Source organism: Ictidomys tridecemlineatus, chromosome 7, assembly GCF_052094955.1.
Source record: "Ictidomys tridecemlineatus isolate mIctTri1 chromosome 7, mIctTri1.hap1, whole genome shotgun sequence".
Classification (NCBI taxonomy): domain Eukaryota; kingdom Metazoa; phylum Chordata; class Mammalia; order Rodentia; family Sciuridae; genus Ictidomys; species Ictidomys tridecemlineatus.
Window position 1 is genome coordinate 19,905,947 of NC_135483.1, and position 27,883 is coordinate 19,933,829.

The 27,883-nt window shown below is 38.8% G+C and overlaps 1 protein-coding gene and 1 long non-coding RNA gene across 3 annotated transcripts in view; one reads left to right on the top strand and one right to left on the bottom strand.

Annotated features, from left to right (window-relative positions):
* The window catches only part of LOC120892914 (uncharacterized), a 182,847-nt gene extending 181,880 nt beyond the window's left edge, over nucleotides 1-967 (top strand). The window contains exon 6 of the long non-coding RNA XR_005737732.2: nucleotides 831-967. This is a non-coding gene — a long non-coding RNA (uncharacterized LOC120892914). The remainder of the gene's footprint in view (nucleotides 1-830) is intronic.
* Nucleotides 968-2,222: 1,255 nt separating this feature from the next.
* On the bottom strand, nucleotides 2,223-27,883 carry Mal2 (mal, T cell differentiation protein 2). 2 transcript variants are annotated; one of them, XM_078016753.1, is made up of 4 exons: nucleotides 27,624-27,883; nucleotides 14,373-14,543; nucleotides 7,235-7,407; nucleotides 2,223-4,458 (listed from the first exon to the last, which is right to left on the bottom strand). In XM_078016753.1, exons 1-4 carry the CDS (start codon nucleotides 27,753-27,755, stop codon nucleotides 4,443-4,445), a joined length of 492 nt encoding a protein of 163 aa, XP_077872879.1. In that variant the 5' UTR covers nucleotides 27,756-27,883; the 3' UTR covers nucleotides 2,223-4,442. The 2 variants fall into 2 exon arrangements, with proteins under 2 accessions (XP_077872879.1, XP_040149636.2); XM_040293702.2 differs by having other exon boundaries at nucleotides 7,246-7,407; nucleotides 27,624-27,881.

Below are 27,883 nucleotides of genomic sequence, written 5' to 3' on the forward strand. Positions count from 1 at the left end.
AAAGTAACAAATGATATTTTTAGACACTATGTACATAAATAAGATTATTCATATTCAAAAAGATTCTGATATAAAAGTTCGGGTATATTCAGTAAGATGGTATATTTAGATGTCGACATGTACAACATGAAAATTTCATCTCAGTGATGTGTCATTGCTTCAGCAAAACTATATACTGGCTCAGGCCACCTGACACACTTAGAACACATCAAACCTGCATATGGGAGGTCTATAATAACATGCATCATAGGGTTGACCTTACATATATCCAAGGGTACAGCTCAGAGTTGGGAGGCTAAAACAATAAAATGTCATGTTACACATGCAGATATCTTCTTCCCATTCCCGGTGTAGAAGAATGCTTCTCATCTAAACCATTAGCCATAGTCTATTCCCATTACAATTACAGAAGAGACACCTTTATCAATCAATTCTTAGTTCTGATAATTATTTCTTGAGTCAGTTGAGGCTACAGTGACTTCTTTAGTCATGATAAAAAAATGGGAATAAATATCTAATAAGTTTAGATAGGATGTTAAAGTTTTATATGCACAAGTCCTCTGATACAGAGAACTGATTATATGGCATATTTATAACTCATATATATTTAATTACCAAAGATCCTGGAAGAATTCAGCCTAAATATATCATGACCTAGGCTACAAATGCCTAGCCATTATGTACTACACATTTTCAAGTGCTAACAAGATCAATTTTTACAGAATATATTGGCTGAAACTCAAAAGTGAGGTGTGGTGGTTAGCATTCATTCATTTGCTAATTTAATATGTATTTTCTGAGAGTATGCTATTTTCTCTGTTCTATTCCAGGCCCAGCGGATATAGCCATCAATGGAGCAGATGATTCCTCTCCACAAGCCTTACAATCTGGTGGAGAAGGGTAGAATCTAAATATATAAATTATGTTACACCTATCTACATTTATGAGGATTAAAGCTAATATTTAAAAAAAATGCTATCATGTCATAATCACTTTGGAGGAAAATGAAGAAAAGGGGAACAGGGGGTGCTAGTGTGAGATGCAAGGTAGGTCTCACTGCAGTGATAATGAACAGTGACCCAGAGAGAGTGAGGAAGCCAGTATTCCAGAATTGTCATCCAGACACATGAACTAGTGTTGACATTTTGCTAGGGCCCAGCCTAATAAAAGTCTAAGCAACATGCTGCTTTTGCAAAGCTGAATTCTCAAAACATTAAAAAATACATATACACTTAAGATGATCTCCTCCCCAAGATGATCTCTTCCTCCATGAACACCTTATGTTGTCACCCAAAACATTGGCTCACTGAGAAACAAACTAGAAGCATGGCATTTTAAAGTCAAAACTTTCATGATAATGACTAGAATTCCATATTCTAGACTGTGTAGAGATGAAAATTCACTGTCCATGTATAAAGTCCATGTGTACCTGACTAGAGAGACTCCTTCTGAAATTAGTTCCAGGAATGATTAGAAAGCCAGGGTAATGAAGCTACTGAAACCCATGGTCCATGCTGGTGTTAAGACAACAGGAACAGGCAGCCATGCACTCAGGAGCCTTTGCAGAATAGAGGTGTCTAACATTTTTCCCATGGTGCAGGTCTGGCCCAAGTTCCTGTAACTGAAATCATGAGCTTTGATCATGACAATGATGTTCTAAAAGATGACATCCACTACAAACAATTATGTTAAACATTCTGCTAAAAATTTCTTTTGGGAAAAGAGGGTCATGTTTGAATGTAAACTCTGGGAGAACTGAGGTACAAATAGAAATTAAGAGCTTCAACTTTGAAGCCAGACTGTTGGGGTTTAAATCTCATTTTCTCACTTGGTAGGTATGTGATCCTTAATCTTTTTTACAGTGTGTTTTAGTACCCTAATCTTTTAAACAAGATAATAGTATCCACCCCTTCAGGTTATGATGAGGATTAAAGCTGATATTAAAAAAAAAACACTTAGCAAATGCATGGTACATATAGTGGACTGTATAAATGTTCTTTGAATAAAATGGAGTAGAATTTTCATTTGAATTTCCTTTTCACTATTACTTCCAAAGACTTGCCTCATCAAGGAAAAAAGATTTACTCACTTTTTTTTAAAGATTCTTTTACATACAATGTTTAAAACAGAACTCTTATGAGTCTAGAAGTTCTATCAAGTTTATATCAAACCTTTAACTGAATTTCAAAGTGAATAGTATAAGAAATAGATGACCAAAGAGATTATCAAATGAATACTTTATTAGAGTCATAACACTTATAAAATAAATTTCTTTTCATAGTGGAGTTACCAGATTTTAAGACCAACCAACACTTTCTCATTTTTACAGCTATGTAAAGAAATTCTTAAATGCTATAATTTTTGTTCAAGTGCTTTATCACTCAACTCACAAATCCAGAATGCGATTAATCTACAAATCTAAGTATTCACAGTTAGGCATTTTAGATTTGGTTCTTAAAGATCTAGAAGCAGTCCATTTACAAAAGTGCCACCAACACATTTTAATGAAATCATTTAATTTAATGCCACCAAGTATAGCCTGTTATACCTTAGGGGAAAAAAATAAAATCTCACCACTAAATTCTAGCAGACTACCTTCAAATGATTCCAAGTAGAATATACAATATATCTTTATGGCACGTTTATGACTTTGTAATATATAATTCATAATACAGGTTTAGGTGTGTGGTATGGACCTAGAAAAATCAAGGAAGTGAGATATTATAGAAAGCATAAAGTCATAAGACTGATTTTCCCAAGCTATATATTGAAACATCTCTTTTATCTTTATGATTTTATCACAAACCAAGCTCTAACAAGGCTCTTTTTACTATGGGAGTATCAGATAAATAGTGTTTGATCACTGGGCATTGATCATGCTACTCATTCATGGTTGCTCCATGTTCCATGAAACCCAATTGCCCAATGTGTACATGGCACTCCTAGTGGGCGATTCAGCCAGAATACAGAGGGCTAAAACAGTAAAGCAATCCCAAAGCCCTCTGTTCCCAAAGGTGACCTTCTTAGGGCAACAGACATACAATGCATGGAGAGCATGGTGGGAGCCATGGTCTAACCCCAAGTCCCATTCAAGCCATTTTGGTATGTTTCCATGACCAGTGTCTCTAAAAGATTAATTTTTTTATATCAATTTTTTTTTTCATTTTTTGTGCTATTGTTTTCAACTGATTTTGTCTGTCACCAATGCAAAAGCAACACAGATATCTGGGCTCTTAGCAAAACATGAAATCTACAACTTTATGCTACATTTAATATTCTATTCAAAAAGTAATGCAAAATAATTAGAAGTAAAAAGTTAAGTCTTCAGAAAGCTCTATTTGAAAAAGCTTCACATATATAAATATTCTTATATTCATGCACCTGGCAAACAACTGTGATCTGAAGCATAAATAAACCGAAGTAAGACATAAGTAGGTGAATACCAGTTCCAGCTGTCACTGATGGTCTCTGGGGATCCTGTTTGAAGAACACTCGGGAGAGAGTCTTGCTCAGCTGTGAGATCATTAGTTAGATTAAGCAAGTAAGGTTCACTTCACAAATTACTTTTCCCTATACCCAAGACTCTGTTAGAATTAGCTTGAGAAGCTACATGTCCTTCCAAGGGTAAGTATTTGACCATTAACAAAAGGCAGTGTGATTGTTGCATAATGAGACTAAATGTCATGTGGCTTGTCTAACTAGGTTTATAAACCTTCATGATCAATTCAGTAAAATACAGAACACATAACTAAGGTTTTTCACCAGAGGTTGACAAACCATAGCCTGTGGGCCATACGTAGCCTATCCCCTCTTTTTGTCAACAAAGCTTTATTGGGACACAGCCACATTCATTCACTGACATGCTGACGATGGCTGCTATCATGCTGCAAAGGCAGAACTAAATAGTCTCGATGGAGACGGAATGTATGATACATGAAGCCTAAATATGGACCATCTAGTTCTTTGCAGAAAAAGTGTCCAATTCTTCTTTTACATTAAAAGATGGAATTCAGTTGGGAAGCTTGTTTGAAATGTGTAAGTTTTAGGGAGTATTATAAATCTATTAATATTAAGGTTCAGGTGACTGAGCAAACAAAAGGGATGCTACTTTTTCATGATTGATCCCTGTATATTTTAGGAACATTATGGGAATTTTAATTGTAAAGAGGTATAAAATGAAAGGCTATTTCTCCACTTAATATCATAATAAAATTAAAATTCCACCAAGGAAATAAACCAAAACTTGCACTTAAGATTTTCTCTATTTACTAAACAGATTATATTTGGAATGTTGTTATATCTGGACAACACAGCATACAAATTGATCGGACATATTACAAAATAGACAAATGAAACTAACACACGACTATTAGTTTCCAAGGAGTGTTAGGGTCGCCATCTTCGTAAAGCCAGACACAAACTGCAACCATAACATGCTGTTGTCATAAAGGCAAAAACCTAAAGAGAAAGAAATGAAAACTAATATCAGGTTCATAACTGACTTTAAGAACATGCATTCCTAAGGGGCAATGACTTGAAGACTGACTGACTTACCTGAATATACTTCAGCATTTATGAAATGATTTATAATAATCTTTTTGGTGACTTGCCATTGTTTTAACCTTAACACCCTTACCCCTTCTTTTTAAACATCCTAGCCCCTAGTGCTTTTCTCATGAGTAGACAGCCTTATGTTGGACATTTGCTCACTACTGGGTTCACTTATATTTTGGGGGGTTACTTCTTAAGTATTTATAAAACCCCAGGCATTGTATTAAAAAATTCAATATGAGTTATCTATTCATATAGTGATTCATAGCCAACAAAGACAGTAAGTATCAAAACTTGGAGATACATCGAATGCTTTCTATTTACAACTCAATGAAGAGAACCCAGGATCACTGGGCTGGCTATCTTATGTGGGAAACAGTCCTCAGGCACCAGATGTACCTCCTCTGAATCCTTAGGGGTCAGTGAGGATTTCGTCAGCACCAACCACATGCACCTCACTGCATTCAGGGCACAAAGACACACAGTGCATCTTGTCTTCAGGTTTTGGGGATTATGATCCCTAGAAAACTGCAGGACAAAGCAGTTCAGTATGATAATATACTATGATTTTGTGCTGGGATTCTTATCCAGGAAACTACAGCTCTGGGAAGGAATAGCAGATTCACCTATAGAACATTTTCACAATTCAACTACCATTCCACTATTCTCCCACCCTCCTTCTGTTATTTTTCTCATAAATTTCTAATCTCCACATAATCCTCTGAATGAGAACGACTGATTTCAATATCTATTACTAACGAAAAGGAATCATTAGGTACATATACTGAAAGAAAAAGAAAAGCATGCAATAAAATGCCACAGTGAACGACTGATACATGCCAGTGCTATACACACTCCGGAACTAGAGATTTACTTAGGAGTGTGAGGATGAAATGGGACTTAGGTAGAACTTGAAGCATGCGTTGGGTTTACTAAGGCAGCTTCTCTTAGGCAGAGAGAAAAGTGAAGGAAAGCTGGCAAAGTAACAGAAAAGACCGAGCCAGAGCAGAATTACACTTCGGAGAGCTCTGAAAACATGCCTCGCCCATAGGGCAAGGCTATGCCCTGGTGACATTAGCTCCTCTTCACCTATTTGAGATCTTACTATCCATGTCAAAGTCAGAGCTTAGGGCTGCTATCGACAGACCAAAATGGGGCTTCCTCAATGATCCTAGAGAAGGTAGTGAGATCCAGCTGACACCATGGAAAGGGAGGGACTGGAAGTAAGAAACAAGTAAGGAAAATCCAGTGGGGCTGAGGACTAACAGAAAGGAAAAATGTCAGCTCCTGGTCCCTGAACTTCGCTTTGTGAAATTGTTAAAAATTGATGTTTTTCCAACCACGAGCTTTGGATTACAGGGACTCCAAAGATTTCATTCTGCCCTTAGGGATGATGAAGTGGGTAGAGGTGACTTTATGGAAACAGAGCAGGGGTTAGATTCAAGGCCCACTTCCCCCACCTTCAAAGTTTTAAGACTTAAGTAAAATGTTTTTATTTTTTTATAAAAGAAAATATTAAAATTATCCATCCAAATTGTCTCCCTTTCAAATCCAGAAGCATGACTTTTTCCTGTTGTAATCTTACTTTTAGTGTAATTCATTGTAGGCACTTAATGAATTTTTGAAAATCCTAACAGATTTGAAAATTATCACAGTTTTTAAAATCATCTGTCCTCTACCCCTCAAAACTCAGACTCTAGACCTGAACTGTTCAACCTGGACAGCCACTGGCCATAGGTGGCTATTTAAATTTGAATTTACTAAAATTAAGTCACATTAAAAATTCAGTTAGTCCTTCTAGCTAATTTAATTGCTCTATAACCACATGTGGCTAGTGGACACCATATTGGATAGCACACATATAAAAAGCACTATTACTCCAGAAAGTTCTATCATAAAGTGCTCTTCCAAGCAGATTTCAATGACTACATGGTGCGTATGGGGTTGTTTACAGGCTTCCTGGGTGAAACAGTAAAATACTAGGGTCATTAAACTTGCTATATAATCTGTTCAATATCAAGGCATTTCAGGAAATAATTTCCACTTGTGACAGTCTAAAAAAATTACCTATAGAAACAAAAACATATCATTTCTTCAAATTCCCTATATGAACACAAAATGACAAATTCATACTAGGAATTAAAGAGGATAAAAATTTTAAAGAGTTCCCTACAGAACACATTTCCCTTGGCCATCATCCACTATAATGGCTTCCTGCCTTCCCTGCTCACCTGCACTCTCCTCAATGGCAGGAATTGCAACTTATTCATCCTCACCCACCCTAGCAAATTACCTGCTACATGACAGGTCTATGGTAAGTTATTTTCAATTAACAACATTACAGAATACTAAAGAGCAAAGCCAGGAACAAATCTCCCTTATCATGTCTGAAAATTTAAATAAGTGGACAACACAATTGATTCTTCTTACAAAGCAGACTGTGCTGTGCAAGGTCCAGCAGTAGTGACTCACTGTCCTTCTACATGAATGTCAGGCTTGGTGTGCTTCAGTTTAATCATCTACAACACTGAGGGGATAGCAGTATATTGTTTGTAGGGTCCCTGTTCAGCTAAGCAGCTATTATAGTTTAATGTTGACGGCTATTATTAAAGAGACTTTTGTGGCCTGAGGAGTTTCTTAGAGACCTGGAGAGTGGAGGCTGGTGCCGGTAGACTGTACTCACTGAACACTTACTGTGGCCGCTACGTTGATGTTATACTGGTTATCATTCAGGAGAGGCTGCACGCCATAGGTTATGGTTGAGTTGCAGTGCAGATCATGCAGGGAGGTGGCTGCTGCCTCCAGCAAGAAGGCTCCAAAGTAGAAGACAAACACTGTAAAGTGGTAGGCAAAATCCTGAAAGAGGAGGGGAAAGACATCTACAATTAAAAGAAGAACTTTTTCTATTCCTTATTTCAAGTGATGAAGTTTAAGTTCAGAAAGATCAGAATAACTAATCAAGTAAACTTAACTATGTTTACTGTTTGTTTTGGATGCTTTTAGCAATGTCAGGCTATTAGACTCCAAATGAAAATTGATGGACCCATTTTATTTGATATAGTGGCAAATCTTCTGATATATGAAATTTTAAAATAAAATATATTGTTTTAATTTGGATTAAGATATATAGGGATCAATATTAATTACCATAAAAGGAATAACATGCTACCTTTAAGTTCAAGTAAAATACCAGTAAATTACATTATTTTTATTATAGCTCTATATTTTCATAATTACTTTATTTTTGAGCAATTATTTTTATCATTAGGTCATTATCCCATATACTGAAAGGTACAGCAGACTTATTAAATCATTGAATTCAGAGAATTCATATAATATATGATATATATTAATATATTCCATTCAAAACTATATATCTCATACTCTACAAAAAGTAGAGAGATATTAGGTCATTTTGTTGCTAGAATTAATGTGTAGTATAACTCTTAAAATGTACATTGTCTTACCCGAATTAATATACCACCAATAACTTCTCTTTACTTTTAATAGTACTCGTATATAACATATTTCATATACATTATTAGTCCTTTTAAATAGTATTTATTATATATATTTTACAAAAGAATTTCTTTTTTCTTTTTTCACCCCAAATGACTATCTCAAAACCCTACAAAACTTTTGGAGGGTACAATTCAATCCCACAAAGGTTATTTTTTCTTTTCTTCTTTAAAATAGTAATTTAGTTGAAAAATTGAAATTGTTTATTCTGTGCAACATGTTTTAAAACATGCATACATTATGTGGAATAGCTACTTAACATATGCATTACCTCACATACGTACCATCCTCTTTTATTTTTTTAGTGAAAACATTTAAAATTGATTCAGCAATTTTCAAGAAAACATTGTCATTAACCACAGTCACCATGTTCTACAAGAGATCTCTTAAACTTATCCCTCCTCATTAAAATTTTGTATTCTATGGCCAACATCTTCCAACCTCTCCTCCCCTACTGCCTCTGATTACCCAGAATTTTACTTTCTTCCTTTATAAGTTCAACATTTTTAGATCCAACATATTAGTGAGATGGTGTGGTATCTGTCTTTTGGTGTCTGGCTTCTTTCACTAAACATGTTCTCTATGTTCAGCCATGTTTTTGCAAATTACAGGATTTCCTTCCTTCTTTTTAAAAGCCAAATAGTATTCCACTGTGTATGTACACCACATTTTCTTTACCATTCTTTGGCCTTTGTAAATAATGCTGCAATGAACATGGGAGTGAAAATAACTCTTTAAGGAACTGATTTCACTTCCTTTGGGTATACACCTAGTAGTTGGAACACTGGATCATATGGGAGATCTATTTTTAAGTCTTTCAGAAACCCGTTAACTGTTTTCTATTAATACTGTACTAATCTACATTTCTACCAACATTATGAGGGTTCAAAGTTTATTTTGTTTTCTATCAAACTGTTCCTATTAGTGATAAAGCAGTCTCACAAAATGGATTATTGCCCTGGTTCTTTAAAACATGTCCATGAAGCAAATAATACTGTTCACTGGAATTGTTCTTATACATTCAGAAGAATCAGCTTGGACAAACTAATCAGGGGTGAGAATTACAAAGACACAATGTTAAAGCTATTTTCTATTAAACAACTCCCACTTAATTGACTCACTAATACCTTCGAAAGATATAAGGAAAATGTTATATACTGGCCACATATCAACTGCAAAGAAGAGAGATTCAAATTTGTGTGGTTATTAAACACATGTTCATTGATGAAGGTCAAAATTCAAATTTCAATGTTACTGCTTTTAGGGATTCAATGTAAGTGAGCTAGATATTCATTAGTAATAAAAACTGAGAAAGAATGTTTGAGATCAGTAGGCGTTTACTTAACAGGGTAAGGATCCTCATTTCTCGATCCTTAGAAATGGTCTCTTTTATCTTAAAAGGGAAAGATAAAATGCGGTGACGCAGCTGGCAACTTCGTGTGATCTAATCCGTGCCTGTTTCACTACCTCCTACCTCTTTGAACATTGGCCACCTTGGCCTGATTTGGCTCCTAGGAAACACTCCACACCTTGAGCTTCAGTGGACCTGAGATGTGCCAGGGGGCTTGAGCCAAGGCCACATTCTTCCTGGGCAGCTCCCAACTAATCACAGCACAGGGGGGACATTGGTGCCTGGTCACTGGTGCCCAGCACAAGATCTTAGAGGGTGGGCTGTGCTCTGCAGCTTCTCCCTTATTTGGTCAAGACAATATCATAAACTGAAACTCTGCCCTCCCTTCCTTCCTCTCCTTCCTTCTTTCCTTTCCTCCTCTTCCCCTTCTCCCTTTCCCTCCCTCCTTCCCTCTCTTCCTTCCTCTCTTCCTTTCCCCCTCAAAACCAAAAATGCACAAAGGAACAAAAAGTTTCTCATGCACTTCTAAATCCATCGGAGTCTGCTCTCCAGTGGGCCTGAGATGACACATATGCTTTTCCTTCTTGGCCCTTACATAATTTTAACTAATGTATGAATTATGTAAGTCATTCCTTTACTGCCATTGTCTGATACAGCAAACTTTTCGAGAACCACCCACAGGCCTGCTACACCACCGTATTTCTAGGCTGGGTATCAGAAAATACTCCAGACCAGCCTCAGAGAGCTACACGCACATTGATCACTGGCTATCCTGGGTCATCTTATTCCAATGCCTTTCATGTGTGGGACATGTGCAAGAAGGTCTTCTGCAAGGTTCACACATTGTTTTGGACCACCCAGGTCATGGATGGTAAGCCTGAGGTTCTCAAATATCAGCAAGCATCAGAATCATCTGTAGAGCTTGTTGAAACACAACTGAGTGGGCTCTACCCCCAGAGTTTCTGACTTGGCAGGTCTGGGTAGAACCTGAGGATGTGATTTCAGGCAAGTTTCCAGCTGCTGCTGATGCTCTGGTCAGGGCCTACTGTTTGTGTGCCCTCGTTAGTAGATGATCCTAGTCCCTCTCTGAGTTTCCTTCACATGGCCTCCTCTCTGCCAATCTTCTCAGTGCTCACACACCCTAAACACAGCCCTCTTATCATCACGTTTGTCTTAGACAACCTGAGCTTTAAACACAGCTTGGATCTTTTCAGCAACAAGTGACTCTCTCCCACATTCCTGTCTTCAGCCCATGCTAGGTGCTTCGGTCCAGGGTCAAACCTTCACTAACTAGTTGATAAAGTAAAAACAGCAGCATCATATATTTGGGAATCCTGGTTACAGAAGATCAGCGTGAAAAGGAACAGCAGTCACTGTGAACTTAAGTTTCTCACCTGTACAAATGAAGACAGTGATACTTGCTATCTATAAAGAGCTGTCCTAAAAGTCAAATAAGTAAATGGATGTGGGGCAGAAAACTGGCTCAGGACATTTAAGTTGTTAAATGTTTATAATATATTGGAAATTGATCAAATGTGTGCCAGTTTTACCTAGAAGGAATATTGGGAAGCATGTTTAACTATACAGGATTTTAAAATAATTCCTTTCAATTTTCTAAAAATAAGAACATCACCTCCCTAAGAAAAGGAGGATAGAAATATGGAGTTTCTTCTTTAAAGTAAGGCTAACAATGGTATTAACACCTTTCCACCAAACAAAAATAAAAACAAGAACCCAACAAACTGTTTCAAAACAAAATCTTCTCTTCCCTGGATTAGAATAGGGCAAGTTTTTAGATTTTAATATATGTTATTACATATTGTACTTTCATGTCAACAGTTATGCTAAGGTTAGAAAGCTTGAGAAAAATACTGAACATATCTAGTACTATGAATACGAATTTAATTGCATGATCAATAAGAAGGAATATGGTAGACAGTGTCATATAACAAACACTGATAGGAAGTAAATTATTTATTAAAATGCAAGTTATACAGTTAGAATTAAAATATTATCACAAGAGAAAATAATTATTTTTTGAGCAATTAATCTTTAACATTTCCAGAATGTCGCAATTAAAAATTGTTACCATCTGGTGCTGACTGCATGATAAGTATGGCTCGAAAATTTTCCTGGCTGAGTGTGTACAAGATGTAATAAGAAACCTTCCAAAAGCCAGCAATGTGATAAAAAATGAATGAGAAAGAAGAAAAATGCCTAAGAGGAAAACAAACAAGGAGTGACCTCAACTTGTGAGGCAACTGCTCTGTATGGAGCCGAATCTACATCCCTTTTTAATTTTATTTTGAGTCAGGGTCTCACTAAGTTGCTGAGGCTGGCCTGGAACTTGCCATCCTCCTCAGTCTCCTGGGTATCTAAGATTATAGATATGGTCCACCACACCTATCAAAAGGAACCCTGTTTCCAAAAATGAAAGCATTTAATAAACTCTCCGGGGGCAGGAGTTAGCTCAGTGAAAAGCAAGTCTACCATGTGACAAGCCCTAAACTACGACATCTACTGTACTATGTGGTGTGTGTTGCTATTGTAAGTCGAACATCCCTAACTTGATAATCTGACATCTGAAATACTCCAAAATCTGAAACATTTTGAGCAGTAAACATTTCAATATACAAATACTCCAAAATTCAAAGGGCCCTAAAATATGAAATATTTTTGGTCCCAAGCCTTTTGGATAAAAGATTCTCAACCTGTTCAATTTTCTGCTTCAGTAAGAGTGGACTATTCCAACTAAAAAAAAAAAAAAAAAACCAGGATAAACTTGGCAGGCGTCCTATGGCACAAACTGATAGATCTTTCCAATTTCAATTGTCACTTTCATATAGTGGTTTACTTAATATAGCAAAAACTCTTACATTTTATTTTCTGAACCTCAGATATAATGATACATACAAATGGGCAGAAAATACAGGTTTAGGAAAAATAAAAAGTTACCAAATGCATGATTGTACTCAATACCAAAGATAAGACTTCATACAAGCAAAAGGAAAAAAAGACTATAGAGATATAGATCTAATAAGACCAGGAATTATACTTTCAAGATATTTAACCTTTATTAAGTAATGTTCATCAACCAATTAGAAAGACAATTAGACAGAATGCTGGCCACTGCAGGTTCCTATAGACACTGGGCAATTAGAGAATCCAGAAAGGTCCAGGGAAGTGTCAGAGTGGTGGGTGGAGCATTTGGGAAGAGGCAAATGGGTTGGGACAGTGACTATTAATAGTACCAATAGCACTACAGAAGAAGAAACTGGCCTAATATCTATGAGTGTGATACTTAAAGAACCCGGTGGCCCTTACCAAAATTGGAGATTGATTCATTCTTACACTTATTATGGAAAAACCAGGTGTTTACAAAGAGAAGAAGAAGCTTCTATCTTCGATCTGATTGGGACTTTAGATCTTTATCTCATGACTATTAGAAATATTTTCTCATTAATAATGAGAAATTAGGGCAAAAATGTAGAAATAGATTACATTAGCAATTTAATGGAAATGGAAGGACTTTCAAAATTCCAAACTGTAAGCCTCGGTGTGTTTAAGGAATTAGAATTATTGACTGCTTGCTGTAATCCAGACAGAAGGAAACACTATGTAATTCATTACTTCCATTATTCTTTAATAGCCTCTGGTCAGACAGGTATTATTATGACCACTTTAGAAAAAGAAATTAAAATTTAGAGTTGTTAACTATTTTGCCCACGGTTACATAGCTATTAAGCAAACCAGACCCAAGCCCAAAGGCTGTGAAGGACTGCAATCCTTGCACCCACTAAGCTGGGCCACTTGCCCTTCTTGCCTCTGGGATGAACAAGCAGTCACATTCACCATGTGAATGCATGTGAAAAATGTGAATGCATGTGAAAAATGCATGTGAAAACATTTGGTTCTCAAATGTATCTGTTCAATTGTTTAATAATTGTAATAAAATTCACTTGTTGCATGAAATGAAAACCTGTTTCATTTATGAGTCATAAAGGAGCTGCTGAAACAAGCAGAGTACATACAGCTCTCCTCATGCTCTATAAATTAAACAGGGGATATTTTCCTATAACATCTGTCCTAGAGCTGCTGAGCAAAACGTTATTATACTTGGAAAGAACATATATAAAGCCTGATTGAAGGTCTGATTGTAAGTTTTAAAACTTAAAAAAGTGTGATCGAAATTTCCTGGGGCTCTACATGAATTTCACGATAGCTCTGGCACCATGGATTGAAATCAGGCTGCACTGGGTCTTCCTAAAATAAGTCCCAGAGAATGAGTGACACAATCATGAAAACATCTCTGACACAGGAGAACAAAGTAATTTGGTACAACTTAATGATGTCATGATTTTAAAAACTGTGGTTGTAAACTTTTTGTATACCTTACTAATTCTTGTACTATAAGTTATCTACAGATGGCAAAATATGCAGGAAAATATGCATAGGCTATATGCAAATATTGTGCCGATTTATATAAAGAACTTGAACATCCATAGATTTTAGTATCCTGATGGTGGGCCTGCAACCAATCCCCCTAGAATACTGAGGGACCACTGTATATAATGAAATATATGAAACAGAAATCAATGGAAAATTTCAAGAAACATGTGAAAACATTTGGTTCTCAAAATGCATCTGTTCAATCGTTCAATAATTATAATGAAACTCATTTGTTGCATGAAATGAAACCCTGTTTCATTTATGAGCCATAAAGGAGAAACAGAATGATTTCTCAGCTCCACTAAATGGGAATTTCACAAACTGGGACTCTGCTGTCCATCAAGGCAAGCAGCAGGCACCTTAGCAGCACCCATGGCCTGAAACCATTCTCTCCTAAAGATGGTAACAAACAGAAGACAGACTCGGGCATTTCCAAACAGAATGAGATATCAATCAGTCTCTTACATTTTCTTGCAAGAGATTTAAAATAGAAACTCCTTACCAGGAAGTTCCAGTTGGCATCGATTTGAGTGACCATGCCAGAGAGGAACACACCCAGGAAGAGAAGAGAAAAGAAAAAAGCTGTCACGGACACAAACATGACCCATCCTTGTAGCAGAGGTAGGGGAACGTTGGAGGAGGCCACCAAAATCCAGACGAGACCCCCGAGCAGCTGAAAGAAAAAAAAGATGAAAGAATGTAATGGATTTGCTTAAAAAAATACCTTTTAGACAACAAAGTTCAATCTGCTTTTTATCAATGTCACTTTTCTCCTTTCTCCAGAACCATGCACACATTCCTACCTCTCTTCTCATCATTTCTCTATCATGAAAGGTGCCTGGGGTGAAACTAGACCTTCTACCTGGAGGTCAGATCCAACTCCACACCTGTTTCTCTGCTGGGCTTTCTCCTTCGCCCAGGAACATGCACAGCATTTTCTCTTCATCTAAAAACGTATTCCTCTGATCCCACTGCCTCTCTAACTACTAGCCCGTGGATAGACTCTCATGTCCAGAAAACATTTTACAAATTGTTTGGTCTCCACTTCTTCTCCTTGTAGTTACTCTTCAAATCATGATAAACTGCCTTCTGCTCTCACCAAGTCTTAGAGAGTTTACGAATAAAGAACTATCACTTTCTAATTTTTCACATCCATTGTCACATCCAGGTCTTTCTCATGACCTATTTGTATATTTGATATTATTGCCTATATAGAGAATAATAGTTGCAGCTGTTGTACATGATAATAAGCAATAAAACTACCATTATTTATTATCTACAATGTGCTGGACATTGGAATAAGTACTTTACATTGATCAAATCGTCAATAAATACCTGTGGCATGTCAGGCTCTGTGCTAGAGGCCAGGAATAAAATGGCAGAGAAGCTACATTTGGTTTCTGCTGTCACAGAACTCTCAGCCTATTATAGGAAAGTTATAACTGAGCAAGTGATTACAATGCTGTTCAGTAAATGTCACAACTGGGTAAATACTGGGTAGGATAGGTCCACATAACAAGGGCTCTAGATTTAGATTTGGAAACCAGGAAACACTTTCTATAAGCACTAATCCCAAGGACAGGGCTGAGGGTCAAGCAGAGGGAAGGTAGGGTATTTCAGCAGGTCTTGAGATGATGGGGTGAGAGCTGCCAGAGTGGGGTTCAGGTGAAGAACAGAGCTCAGCCTGGCAGAAGCCATCTCTACCATACCACATGAGAATCCTAGCTGAAGACTTAGCAGAAGGGGCCTGAAAGTCAGGCCAAGGAGCTAGGCAGGCCAAAGGCAGGCCACAATCAACAGGAAACAGTATGTTTGAGATTTGCATTTAGAATTTTCTCTGGCTGGAGCATGAGAACAGGCTGGAGAGGAAAGGATGCAGGGATGGAGGACCACACAGGAGACTGATAACAACAGTGTGCAAACCAGAACTAGGGCACTGATGACCAAGAGATGTTCAGAGATTAGAGAGAGATGTAGAAGTAGCCTGATGATAGTGATGGGTCAAATCTGGGACATGACAAAAAAAAAAAGATAAGGAAAATACCTAGATTTCTCGCTTGTCCAAGTAGGACTGAGTGAGAGAATACAGGAGAGGAAACAGTGGGAGTGAAGGTGATGAACTCCAAGACCACCGGGCTGCACTCCAGCATTAAAATAAGAAAGGGCACGTCCTGTCCTGTGCACAGCATCCCAGGCTTTGGTGACCTTTTTCATCCTTGTCTAATGCCACAAAACCCTTCACATTTTGTATTATAGGAAAAAGAACAAAACCCAAGGCTTTTGCACATCTAAGTAGCCTGCCACTTGCTGGACCAGAATGCCACTCCCTCCAGCACATATCTGAGAAACTGCCACTCATAGCTGACCTTGAGCCCATCATCTGAAGTCTTTCCAGAGTTCCAGCTCTTGCTAGGTTGCCCCTCCCTCCCCTTGGACACTCTCCCTCTGGGGGGATTGTCACACCATTGAGATGCTGTACTTGAGTTCCCCTGGCTTGCACTCCACCTGCACCGACAGAGCTTATGGGCAGATTATGCTGCTTTACGCGTTAGGCCTTTCCTGACCATTAGTCAAGTACCATGCTACACTTAACAACACAAAAACTTCAGCCATACAACTGACCTGAGGTTGCCTCAGGCAGGTAGGAATCTCTTTTCCTTTTCCCTACAGAATGCTCTCAAATATTTACTTAGTGAACAAACACACTAGTGTCTATATGAGAACACTTTGAGCTCCAAATATTAAAAAATAATAACCATCTTTATCTTAAGTATGTAGATAACATCCAAACTGCACAAGAATTAAAATTTAAAAAAAATAAATTTTGATTTAAGTTTTAAAAGAGGCCCATTCAGCAATTTATTATTGCTTGAGGAAACATTTTTGGAAATTATTAATAATAAATTATAATTAAAGCACCAGTTTAATAAATTTGTACTTTTAGTAATAGTACACCTCAAGTCCTACTTTCAATTGAAAAATCAACAATCAACCCAGAATATTTTGTAAAATAAATTTAAATAAGATGACATTATTGCATATTAAAATTTTAGCTCTCCTCTTCTCATTGATTATGAACTGAATAAACTTGTTCCTGATTAAAAAAATTTTCTACACTTTTACGTAATTTAATACATATTTAAAGGCAACAAGAATGTCTTTAATGGGTCAATCTTTCTTTTTATCCTAGATTTCCCTTTCTGGTAGTCTCCTTCTGGTGGTCTTATGCTCTCACTACATTATTTTAAATGTGATTTGAGAAATGCACATAAATACTAAATATCTATTAGTTCAAGAATCATTTACTAAGAACCTATGTGGCAATCTAACAGATGATAAAGAACAACTGGCTATTGCAGACTAACTACATAAGCACAATCTTATGATTCAGGGATTGTGATAAATTCACATTTAAAAATAATCCTTTGCAATTAACACAACACTTAATAAATGTGGACTATACCCCCGCAAAGGTAGCCCCAAACCTACTGATAGGCACTGGAGAACAACATTCAAGGGGGAAAAAAAGGCAAGGCTCTTGCTCCAGAAGTCCTAAATAAGGGAGAAATAGACACCATTTAATCTGATGCAGGAGCAGATTGTGGTGAGTGCTATAAAAAGAGCTCAGCACAGTGAGCTCTGCAAGACAGGAGGAGGCTGGGAGGAAATGCAACAGGAAGACTCAGGAAAGGGAGGCAGGACAGCAGGAGTCAGCCCTCAAGACAGACCTGGGCTTGGACAGGGAGGCCCTGATGTACAACAGTCTGGATTAATTGTCCAATTGTCCTAAAAAATCACAGCTCTTCCCACAACTCAAAGGCTTGGAAAGGAAACAGTGCTTACATGGAAAGTGACCCAATTTGCTTCTCATCTGTGGTGTGTGTGCTGCATGGAAAGAGGAGAGAGAAGAAGCACGTCAACATCCCTCCCTTTCTCTCGTGTAATCACATGCACCACCTCTAAGTCAGAGAGTCTACAAAGTCCAGGTGCAAGTCCTGCTCAAAGGCTAGCATCAAACAACAGAGGACAGGCGGAGAATATAGCTAAGTGCACCATGAAGAGCCTTCTTCCTTTCAGGAGCCTCAAAAAGCTTGGATGGGTCACTATGGCTTTGACACAATTATTTCTTCCCTATTTCATAATTTCCTTTTGACAAAAGTGAACTTTCCTCCCAAGCTTCCCAATCTGGCCCCAACATTGCAAAGTGAGCTTTCATGATTACTGCTGCTTTTCTGAATTCTGGGCTTCAGTAAGCTCAGAGTATTCATCAGATAGAGTGCTCTCATCAGTGTCTCCATTTAGGAGAGATGATTCTGAACGGAGAAGCCTTGTTTCTAAAGGCAAAAAGCAGAGCACCAAATGGTTAAAATCTGAGGGAGAAGAGTTGATAAAGTATCATAGCAACTGCAGAGTGTGCACAGCATGAAGAAAGGTATTTGGAATGCCATGATTCACCCACGTTGTTCTCATCTTGGATCCAACTCCACATTCTCACCTTTAGCCTACACTGCCTTCTATTGCTCTCTAGTGTCCTAAAAAGTGAGACAGTCATGCACAAAGCTGCTAAATGCTTTAAGGAACCGAATCAGCCTCAGGACTCTAGACCTCGAGTAGCTCTGATAAGGCAGGTACTCTACTTTCATGTGATGCAAAGTTAAAACCCTCCTAGTACACACAAGTACTCAGATACATTCTGAGTTGCAATCACTACACTGCTGCCCACTCCTAAAGCAACTGATCTTCTTTATAGTTTAGTATATATTTGTCACTTTAGTTTGGCCTTGGCAAACCAGAAAGGTATGAAAAAGCTTAATCCCTCCCATAAGAAAACCAGTGAAACCTTCATCCACTGACACACTAAGCTGAACCCTCTGAGTTGGAACTAGAAACTGTGAACTGTTAAAAATGCCCAGCCCCCAGGAACACATGGTACTGGGCAGGAAGCAACTCTTAACCATACTGACTGCCTGAATTACTGACTTCTCAACTCGTCTCCTACTTGGAAGACCTGCCTAGGCTCCCAAAGGATTCCTTTTGCAAAACCCCTTTTTTTCTTTTCCAATGCCACTAATTTCCTAATAATCTGCTTTTATACACAAACACTGACATCTTAGCCAATAATTTTCAAACTAATTTAGTACCTCTTCATACACCCTTTATTATTATACTAAATAAACAGGCTAATTTCAACTCTGACCTATTTTCAGCTAACGTTTGGAATGATGATAGACAAAAGTAAGCGAATCTGAAGGTAGAAGAGACTAGAGTAAGAACACCTCTAAAGAAAAATACTTCATTGTTTAGAATTTTCTGTAGAGAACATAAGCTCCTCTAATACTCTTATTATCTACACACGGGACATTTTATCATTCCATTGTAGGGAAAATGAACTGCCAGCAAACTTAGAGGAAGAAAAGAAAAAGAAACCCCTAGACTGTCTCCCAGTCTGGTTTCTGGAGTTTACTCAGGAGGGTGAAGCTAACGATGATAACAGAAATATTAGCTAACATTTACTGAGCTCTTATGTTCCAAGCACCATTCTAAGGGTTTTATTTCTATCAACTTAATTCTCAAAACCCTGAAACATAATATTATTATTCCCACTTTACAGATAAGGTAACTGAGGTACATAGCTATTAATAACTTCCTCTAAATTATACAATTCATAATGTCAGACCTGGGATTTGAACCCAGTAACTGGTTTCCAGAGCTTAAGCTTTTGACATTATTCCCTTGGCCTCCTCCCATGGTTTAGTGTTCATTTTAAAGAAGGGTTTCTATTCATTCTCCCGGTGATTCCATGACCACAGAAAACTAGGTAGAGAAGTACATTGGCATTTTTTTCTGATGACACAGTCCACAACTTCCATCAGAATCACAAAGGGGTTTGTGGCCCCCTAAAACCTCAGAATACCTTACTTACTTATTAAACCCTTCTGTTTTAGTGGATGCTTGCTTACTGGGTACTCACTCTTGAAACATGGTTATAGAAGCTTTTAATGTAGTCAGAAACTTATCATCTAGAAAAAAGGTTATCTACAATTAGCTCCATTTTACTATTTGTATTGTGAAAGTTTTTTTTTGTTTGTTTTGTTTTGTTTTTAAGCTGGAAACACATTTCAGTCAACAGATACAAAATAATAATTGGTAGAAACTTCACAAGGCAGGCCACAAAAGCGTAAACTCATTCCCAATGTAACTGCAGCCCAGGGGTAACAACACTGGAGAATAATTCTGCCTCCCTCCCCAAGCCTACCTTCTCCCCAGCAGTGCTCCATTTTCTACCATCTCTGCTTGGTACTCTAGCCTCTGGCCCTCATCCCATTCTCTGTACACAGAACTGGTCTTATTTGGCCAATCTTCTGTCTAGCATGTACCCACCAAGAGTTTTTCTTATAACTAAACTGCATCACCAAGTACTCCAGAAAGAATTCCCTGCTGGATGCCATCCTTTGGTGCTTCCGTGGCTACTGATGCATGTATCCTCCTTAGCACTCGAAACAACTAGACTGAAATCATGGCCCCACATGTCTTTTGCCCACTGGGTTGTGAGATCAGGTTGGGTGACATTGTCTTAAACAGCTCTGAAAGCTCGGAACTCAGGACAGTGCTTTCTACATATGGCATTCAGTTACACCCTCCTTGAAATGAATGGAAACCATTCAGTGTGTGTAAGAAATGGTTCCACAAGAAAATTCTCCAGAAGTGCAGCCTGGGATACTGGGAACACACAGCTGTCCAGAGCCCAGCCCACTTTATACCAAAGTTATGAGTGTCATATAGGATGACTATGAAAGGACTTGACCCTCTTATATACAATAGTTCATGTAAGAAATTCAGGTCAAACTGTAGCCAGCTGGGTATAATACAAGTGTTTAAAAACAGGCAAGAAGACTAGTAAAGCAGGATCATGCACTTCTCAATTTTCAAGTGGTTATTGGCAACCACCACCACCTGCCACAGATCTTAGGCAACTGGGGTGAAAAGTTCTGGAAAGGCAGCATCTCTTGCAAGTCTATGATACTCATTTTCAATCTTCCTTGGGCCCCCAATTTTCCCAGTTAACCCACTGTTATTGCAATTGCCATGATGTAATAGTGGGAACTTTTGATGCAGATAGGTCTGAAGTTCTGCCACCTGCCCTCCTGACACCCTCCTGTAACCATATGACTCCACCCAGACTGGTCTGGGATGGGGACCAGTCCAAATTAGAGGTAGAAGTCGGAAAGGTTTGTTTTTTTGTTTTGTTTTGTTTTAATTAAGAAAAGTAAAGATGAATTCCGGGAATCAACAACAACAAAAAGACATATAGAGAACAGGCCTATGAACAAAATAGACTAATTGAAAAATACCTTTTGCTTTTTAGGTTTACATTAGAAATACGTTTGAGAGACCTATTATGTGTTTTACCTTCTTCTTCCCCATTTGACCCAAACTTCTATTCCAGCTACTTAAATAGGTGCTAACCTTAAATTAACCCATATTACAGAGGAGAAATATGTTCTGCCCCCTATATATTCTTTTCATAATTTCCTTTGATTTTCAAAATCCTCTTTTCATGTTCATAACTAGTTATCATGTAGTGTTCCTGCATGCCACTGCCCTGATGTTGGCAAGAACCGGACAAATCACTGCCCCTTTTCTTTTTACCTTCTTCTTGCTGAATGCTATTATATCAAAGTTATGAGTGTCATATAGGATGACTATGAAAGGACTTGTCTCTCTTATCTACAATAGATCATGTAAGAAATTCAGGTCAAACTATAGCTAGCTGGGGAGAACTACTGCATTTTGAGTTGGGCAAGAGCATAAGCAGGCCACAGCTGCATTTCTCCACTCTAGCCTTCTTCCATAATACCCTCATACACTATTCAGTATGCACCACAGAACAAATGCATAACATTTTTTTTTTTTACTGCACATGCATGATACTGTGCACACCAATCCTGTTCCTATCCTTTGTCATTATATGGTCCTTTCCATTCAGCTGTATCAATGCCAAGTCCACAGCTCTTATATCAGGTACCTTTCAACTGGGCTATACAAAACAAATCTCCTTTCCTTGACCTTATTCTATGTAGCTCAAGGTCAATCATTTCAGCAACTTGGTTTAAAGTTTTCCAAATTTCAACTCTTCATATTTTCATAGGGCTATGGGTCAGGGCAAACAATTGCTGATGATAACCTGTGGAAAAGTCATTTGCTTCTTTTCTCTTATGAAAATGTAAAGGCTCTCATCACACAGATGGAGATATTTTAACATGCAAGCAAAGGAAGAATTTTACTTATAGGAGTAAAACCCATTTAGAAAGGCAGACATGAACACAGACAGTCCCTCTTGACCACAGTAAACGTGCAACGTCCCTTTCCAATTAAAATTTATTATCTGGCCAAGAAAAGAAAACTCTACACATCAAAATATTTATGTATTAGGTTATAGTTAAAGATTTTGGTTGAAAATAACCTGAGATCCCTTGTATAGATTTATCTGCATGATGCTACCTGACTCTTAGACAGTTCCTCCCCTTCACCATCATCCTTTAAGATTCACTTGTTTTCTGGCTTTATTCCTCTCAGTTACATCTTCTAATCTGACTTAGTATCATTTAGGAGCATGTCAATCATTACATACATGGTTGGCCCCCTAAATCTCAGATCTCTCTCTTCTCCAGCATTCTTTCCTTGGACCTTTTCCAGGTTCTCAGCACCATCTATCCAAAGTATAATAATGGGCGCCCTCATTGATCTTCCTGCCTTCAATCTCTGTGTTTTACCATCAAACTTCACTAAAAATGACTAAGACACAAGTCTGACTAAGTTCATCCCTGTCCTTCAGCAGCTCCCCATCACAGAATAAGTTCAATGCCTTGGCCTCCTACTCCCCAGCAAAATTCAACCTGAACCCTGCTTGTAGTTTTTCCTTCTGTTTCTGCCACCTTCAAAACAGCCATGTTAAACTAACAATTGCTAGAACTCCATGCATTGTCTTTCTGTTTCTCAGGTTTTCATATATGGCCTTCTTTCCACCTAGAGTTCTCTTCCCCACTTTTTCTGTCTATTGAAGTGCCGATCATCATTTAAGACTAAACTCAAATTTACCATTAAAGTTGGTTGTCCCAGCCTCTCCAGTAGCCACCTCGTCTACCCTGCTCCTCTGTAATATTTTCAAAAGCCTATTTTTTATTTATTTTTTGGTATTGGGGATTGAACCTGGGAGTGCTTAACCACTGAAACACATCCCCAGCTCTTTTTTTTTTTTTAATTTTACATTTTATTTAGAGACAGGGTCTCGCTGAGTTGCTCAGGGTCTTGTTAAATTGCTGAGGCTGGCTTTGTACTTGTGATTTTCCTGCCTCAGCCTCCTGAGCTGCTGGGATTACAGGTGTATACCACCACACCCAGTTTCATAAACCTATTTAACACTTCATATATACCAATGTAATTTTTTCTTGTCTTTATATTCCACCAAACAATAATCTTTCTTTCTTTCTTTCTTTCTTTTTGTACCAGCAATTGAACCTAGGGATGCTTAACCACTGATACATATCCCTAGCCCCGCTCTTTTTTTTTTTTTTTTTTAAATTTTGAAACAGGTTCTGGCTACATTGCTTAGGGACTCACTAAAGTTGCTGAGGCTGGCTTTGAACTTGCAATCCTTCTGCCTCAGCCTCTTGAGCCACTGGGATTATAGGCATGAGCCACCAAGCCAGACTGACAATAATCTTTTTAACGGCAAGAATTATATTATGTATTCTATCTCCAGGGCATAAAGGAAGGCCTGAAGGTCTATTCTTAATTATGTTATTATGTTAAATAAATAAAATCACTGGCATCAAACACTGCTGTTAAGCATGTGAAAAACAGTCCTACAGTCTCTCTCATCAAGAGAGATGTGAATGAATAATTTGGGGAATGTAGATAGTTTTCTGAACAATGAAACTACAAAATAAACTGAATAGTGACTTCTCTTCTTTTTCATGATTAATACTCTTATGTTCAATCTTTCTAGTGCATTTTGCAAGACAGTCTCATTGAGAACAGGAACTCTAAATAATTTTTTTCAGTTCAATAGTAAAGCTGCTCCAATGTATTTTTCTTACAGGCCTGTCTGGAAATGTTTTAGGATAGTCCACATCCAACATGGATCTCTTTCTTCCCCAAGTGGAAGCTATTTTCCTGCATATCCTTTCAACTAGTTTACCAGGGCTTGAAGGCCCTAACATTTTTATTCCCATAAGAATGTCTTGCATACATTAGGTACTCAGCAAACACCTGATGAATGATTTAGAGAACATTCCTTGAAGAAACACGGAGAAATTTTGAAAATGATAACTTTTAAAGGTGATGTTTTCTATCCTAAACTAAAAGGCTTGGCTTTGCAATATTAACTTAGTAGTAAACTCCGTGGCAAGCATGCATTGGTTAAGTATAGCTGAAGCCAAAAATCAAATGGCTGGTGATTTAGTTATCCAGAAGTGGAACATACCTGTTTCAAAAAACCACACTATGCATATGAGGGTGAAATATTCTTCACCTTTGAAACCAGCATTATAAATTGCTTTAGCTGGTTCTGGCAGGCTGGCACTATTTATCTTTTGTATTATCTTTCCAACAAATGGCTTATACCTGAAAGATGTGAATGAAATATAATAAAGGGGATTGGGATTGAATACTTTGAGCAAAGTTAACTGGTGAATTTGACAATGGAACTGCAATATCACGGTATCATTAGCTTAGAACCCTATTGACAGTCTAGTCTATCTTCACAGGATAGAGTTTTCACATGTTAAGATTCAGAGGGCAACCAGACATAAATGAAGAAACCCTGGGGAAAAATGGACCTGAATGGGAGGTCAAAATTAATAAGGAGTTTGGAGATACCCAGAAATATTGGCAGAGACTAAAATAATTAGTCCCTCAATGGAGATCACTTACTATTAGTAGAGTATCTGAGGAATTCGCATATTTAATTTCCAGTGAGAGGAATGTTTAAAGAGGAGCCATGGGAGACTGACTAGGGAGTCAGAAAGAAATCAGGAAAGTAGAAAGTATGGAGAAAGTTGGGAACAAAGGTGCATTGAAATTGGTTACTTATTTCCCATCTGTACATCCCCGAAGGTGGCATTCTACACAGAGGGGTATAATGCAGCCTTGATCTCTGTGTCCTTGAGATACATAATCCAACAACTTAAGCACTTCAGAAGGATGAGAGCCAAGAAGGAGCAACAAGTTTGGCTCCAATGTGGTCTCTTGTTTCTCTAAGGTCACTAGTTTCATTGGAATATTTTGATCCTTTTTTATTGGAGGAGGGTGGAGGGAAGCAAAATGCAAGTAAAACAGGTACTAGAGACTTAAGATTTAAACTTATAAAGATGTTTGACCATGAAATGTGAAAAGCACATTAAAATGGCTTTTGGAAGTGATGCTGTTCTATCTAAGTAAGAAGCCAGAGGAAATGAATAAGAGAAATGGACCAGATACTTCTTTGAGTCTGGGATCCTTCTTAGGATGGGGAGCAATGGAAATTCAGGCAAGTGAAGAATCTGAATTTTCAAGAAAAGAGTTGTCTTCTTTTTAAATTTTTTTTCATAATACCTTTATTCTATTTATTTATTTTTTATGTGATGCTGAGGTTGAACCCAGGGCCTCACACATGCTAGGCAGCGCTCTACAACTGAGCCACAGTCCTAGCCCTACAACTGTCTTCTTTATAGAGCCTAGAGGAAGCCTCCATCAGTGGTTCCCAGTTATGACTGGGTATTAGAATCTCCAGGGAAACTTAAAAAAAAAAAAAAAAAAAAAAAAAAGAGCTGATCCTGGGTGCTCCTCCAGAGATTCTGATTTAATTAGTCTGGGCTGGCAACCTTAAAAGCCACCAAGTTATTAAGTACAGCAAGAATTGAGAACTAACCACTGGGCTAGATAAAAAGAAAGATATGGGGTAGAGGAAGGGAAATTGAATAAGTCACCTTCCACACCCTCTTCCCACAATTAGACAGTGTTTCTGACAGTGTCACATGACCGTAGATTGTTTTTGAGGTGATATTTGCCTGGTAGCACATGGATAAGCTTTTTTTCCCCCTATATACATATATTTACATATACATATATATGTATCTCTCTATGTACATATGCAACTGTATAAAGCTATCAATAAATATCAGAAACATATAACCAGAATATCAAATTTGAGGTTCCATTCATATTATTGCTCAGGATAAGGTTAACTTCTAATTGAAATTTAGAAAGCGAGTATATTTACATGAACATTCTGTAAATTCCAGTATGGATAGCATGTGGATATGGCGGAAACTTCTAAAAGAGTTAGGCAAACACCTGGGGTTTGAAGAACCTGGAACTTAAGTAGCCCAGAGTCTATGAAATCTTTCTTCCCAGATCTTGCTGTTCTAAAGTGTCTCCCTCTCACAGCTGTGCAGCTGATCCAATGCCAAACTCTTCCTGTTCTTCTCACATGGATGCCTGTTCCTTATCCCGAGCATTTGGATGCTTCTGAACTCCCTACGAACTCAAACTCACACTAGCCTAACAGTCACTATATGATTATTGATGGCACTGCCTGTAACTTACTAGTGTCCATTCCTTCAGATTAAAATCTGAGCTAAATTTAACTTAGAGTGGCTTAGCATAATAAGGCAGAAAACCAATGCTTACAAGGTGTTCCAGCCCCCCAGGCACAAAAGTGAAACCGAAGTGTCCCAAATCCTGGTTATGCAAACTCAAAGAGGATGGGGGAAGATATGAAAACCCCAAACTGAGCAAACAAAACCAGCATTCAGGAAAGGCACTGCGAACATTTCACTATTTATTTGCCATTCTCAGGGCATGATGCAACCTCGGTTGCCCAATTCATATTTGCACATTACCCTCTTGTCCACAATGAGCTTCAAAACCTTCCAACTCCATAAAATTCCTTTTAATAAGTTCAAGCGAAGGACCCAAGAAGGATGATGGCACCAAAGGCTAGGTGATCCCACCTTTACTTAGGCCCAACGAAGTGTGTTGACAAGGTTTGGAATTTCGTAGGTACCTTAGGAAGGGAGAAGGTGCAGAGGCAGGCAGAGAAGTACTTGCCAGCCAGGCTTCCACCACTCCTTTTCCATTCTCACGCCCACTTGATTAGAAACTGCCAACTGCATCGTACAAACCTCACCTTTCTCCCTGCCCTATCTCCTGCGCCCCGTTCCTTTCCCCAATCCAAAGGGCACTAATAATGGCAAGAGTGAGTGGGGTAAAAACATGCCCAGCTCTAAAGCCTCCCTCCTCCTCTTCCTGGTGCCTCCCGCCCCCGCTTTCCACATCCTGGCAGCCTCTGGGTCACCCAGTATTCGGTACACCTTTGCACCACCCAACAAAATGGCAGGTTAGCAACAGGCGAGGCCAAATGCGCGGCCCCTGGCCAAACCCTGAGTCTCCGAAGGCGCCTCCAAGCCCAAACACCTCTCTCTTTCCCAAAGTCTCTAATCCTCTGCCCCACCGGGCTGCCTGCTCGCTCTCTAAGGCCATTTCCGTCGCCAGCGGGCGAGCAGGTGCCAGTGTAACAGGTGCCGGCCAAGAGGGCTCAGGCGGCTGCGCCTAGCCTGCAGAGGTCCCCCAAGAGGGGCGCAGGAAAAGCCACCTCGAAGGGCAGGAGGCCGAGGGCGGAGGCAGAGGGAGTCAGCGTGGGTGGGCGACAAGGATGCCGCTCTGGGTCCTCGCTCCCCGGGAGCCACCCTCGCCAGGCTGCCCCACTTACAATCTCCAGGCAGACGAAGGCGCCCGAGTAGGTCCGCAGGATGTCGGGGCCGGCGGGCAGGGTGACCCGGGGCGCTGGGAAAGACACGGCAGGGTTCGGGGGCGGCGGGACTGGCGCTCCGCCGACCGACATGCTGCCGCTGCCGCTGCTACGTCTCCGCGCGCCGCCGCCGCCGCCGCCGCCGCCGCCGCCTCCCGGGCTCCCGCCGCCGCCGCCGCCGCCGCAGCTCAGGCCGGCGGGGTCCGGGCGTGCCGCGCGGG

Excerpts from the sequence above, each read along its gene's own strand:
- Mal2 (XM_040293702.2), bottom strand. The coding sequence starts at position 27,755 with ATGTCGGTCGGCGGAGCGCCAGTCCCGCCGCCCCCGAACCCTGCCGTG. Across the intron at positions 14,544-27,623 it reads CCTTCGTCTGCCTGGAGATT|CTGCTCGGGGGTCTCGTCTG; the intron begins GTAAGTGGGGCA and ends TTTTTCTTTCAG. Across the intron at positions 7,408-14,372 it reads ATGCCAACTGGAACTTCCTG|GATTTTGCCTACCACTTTAC; the intron begins GTAAGGAGTTTC and ends CTCCTCTTTCAG.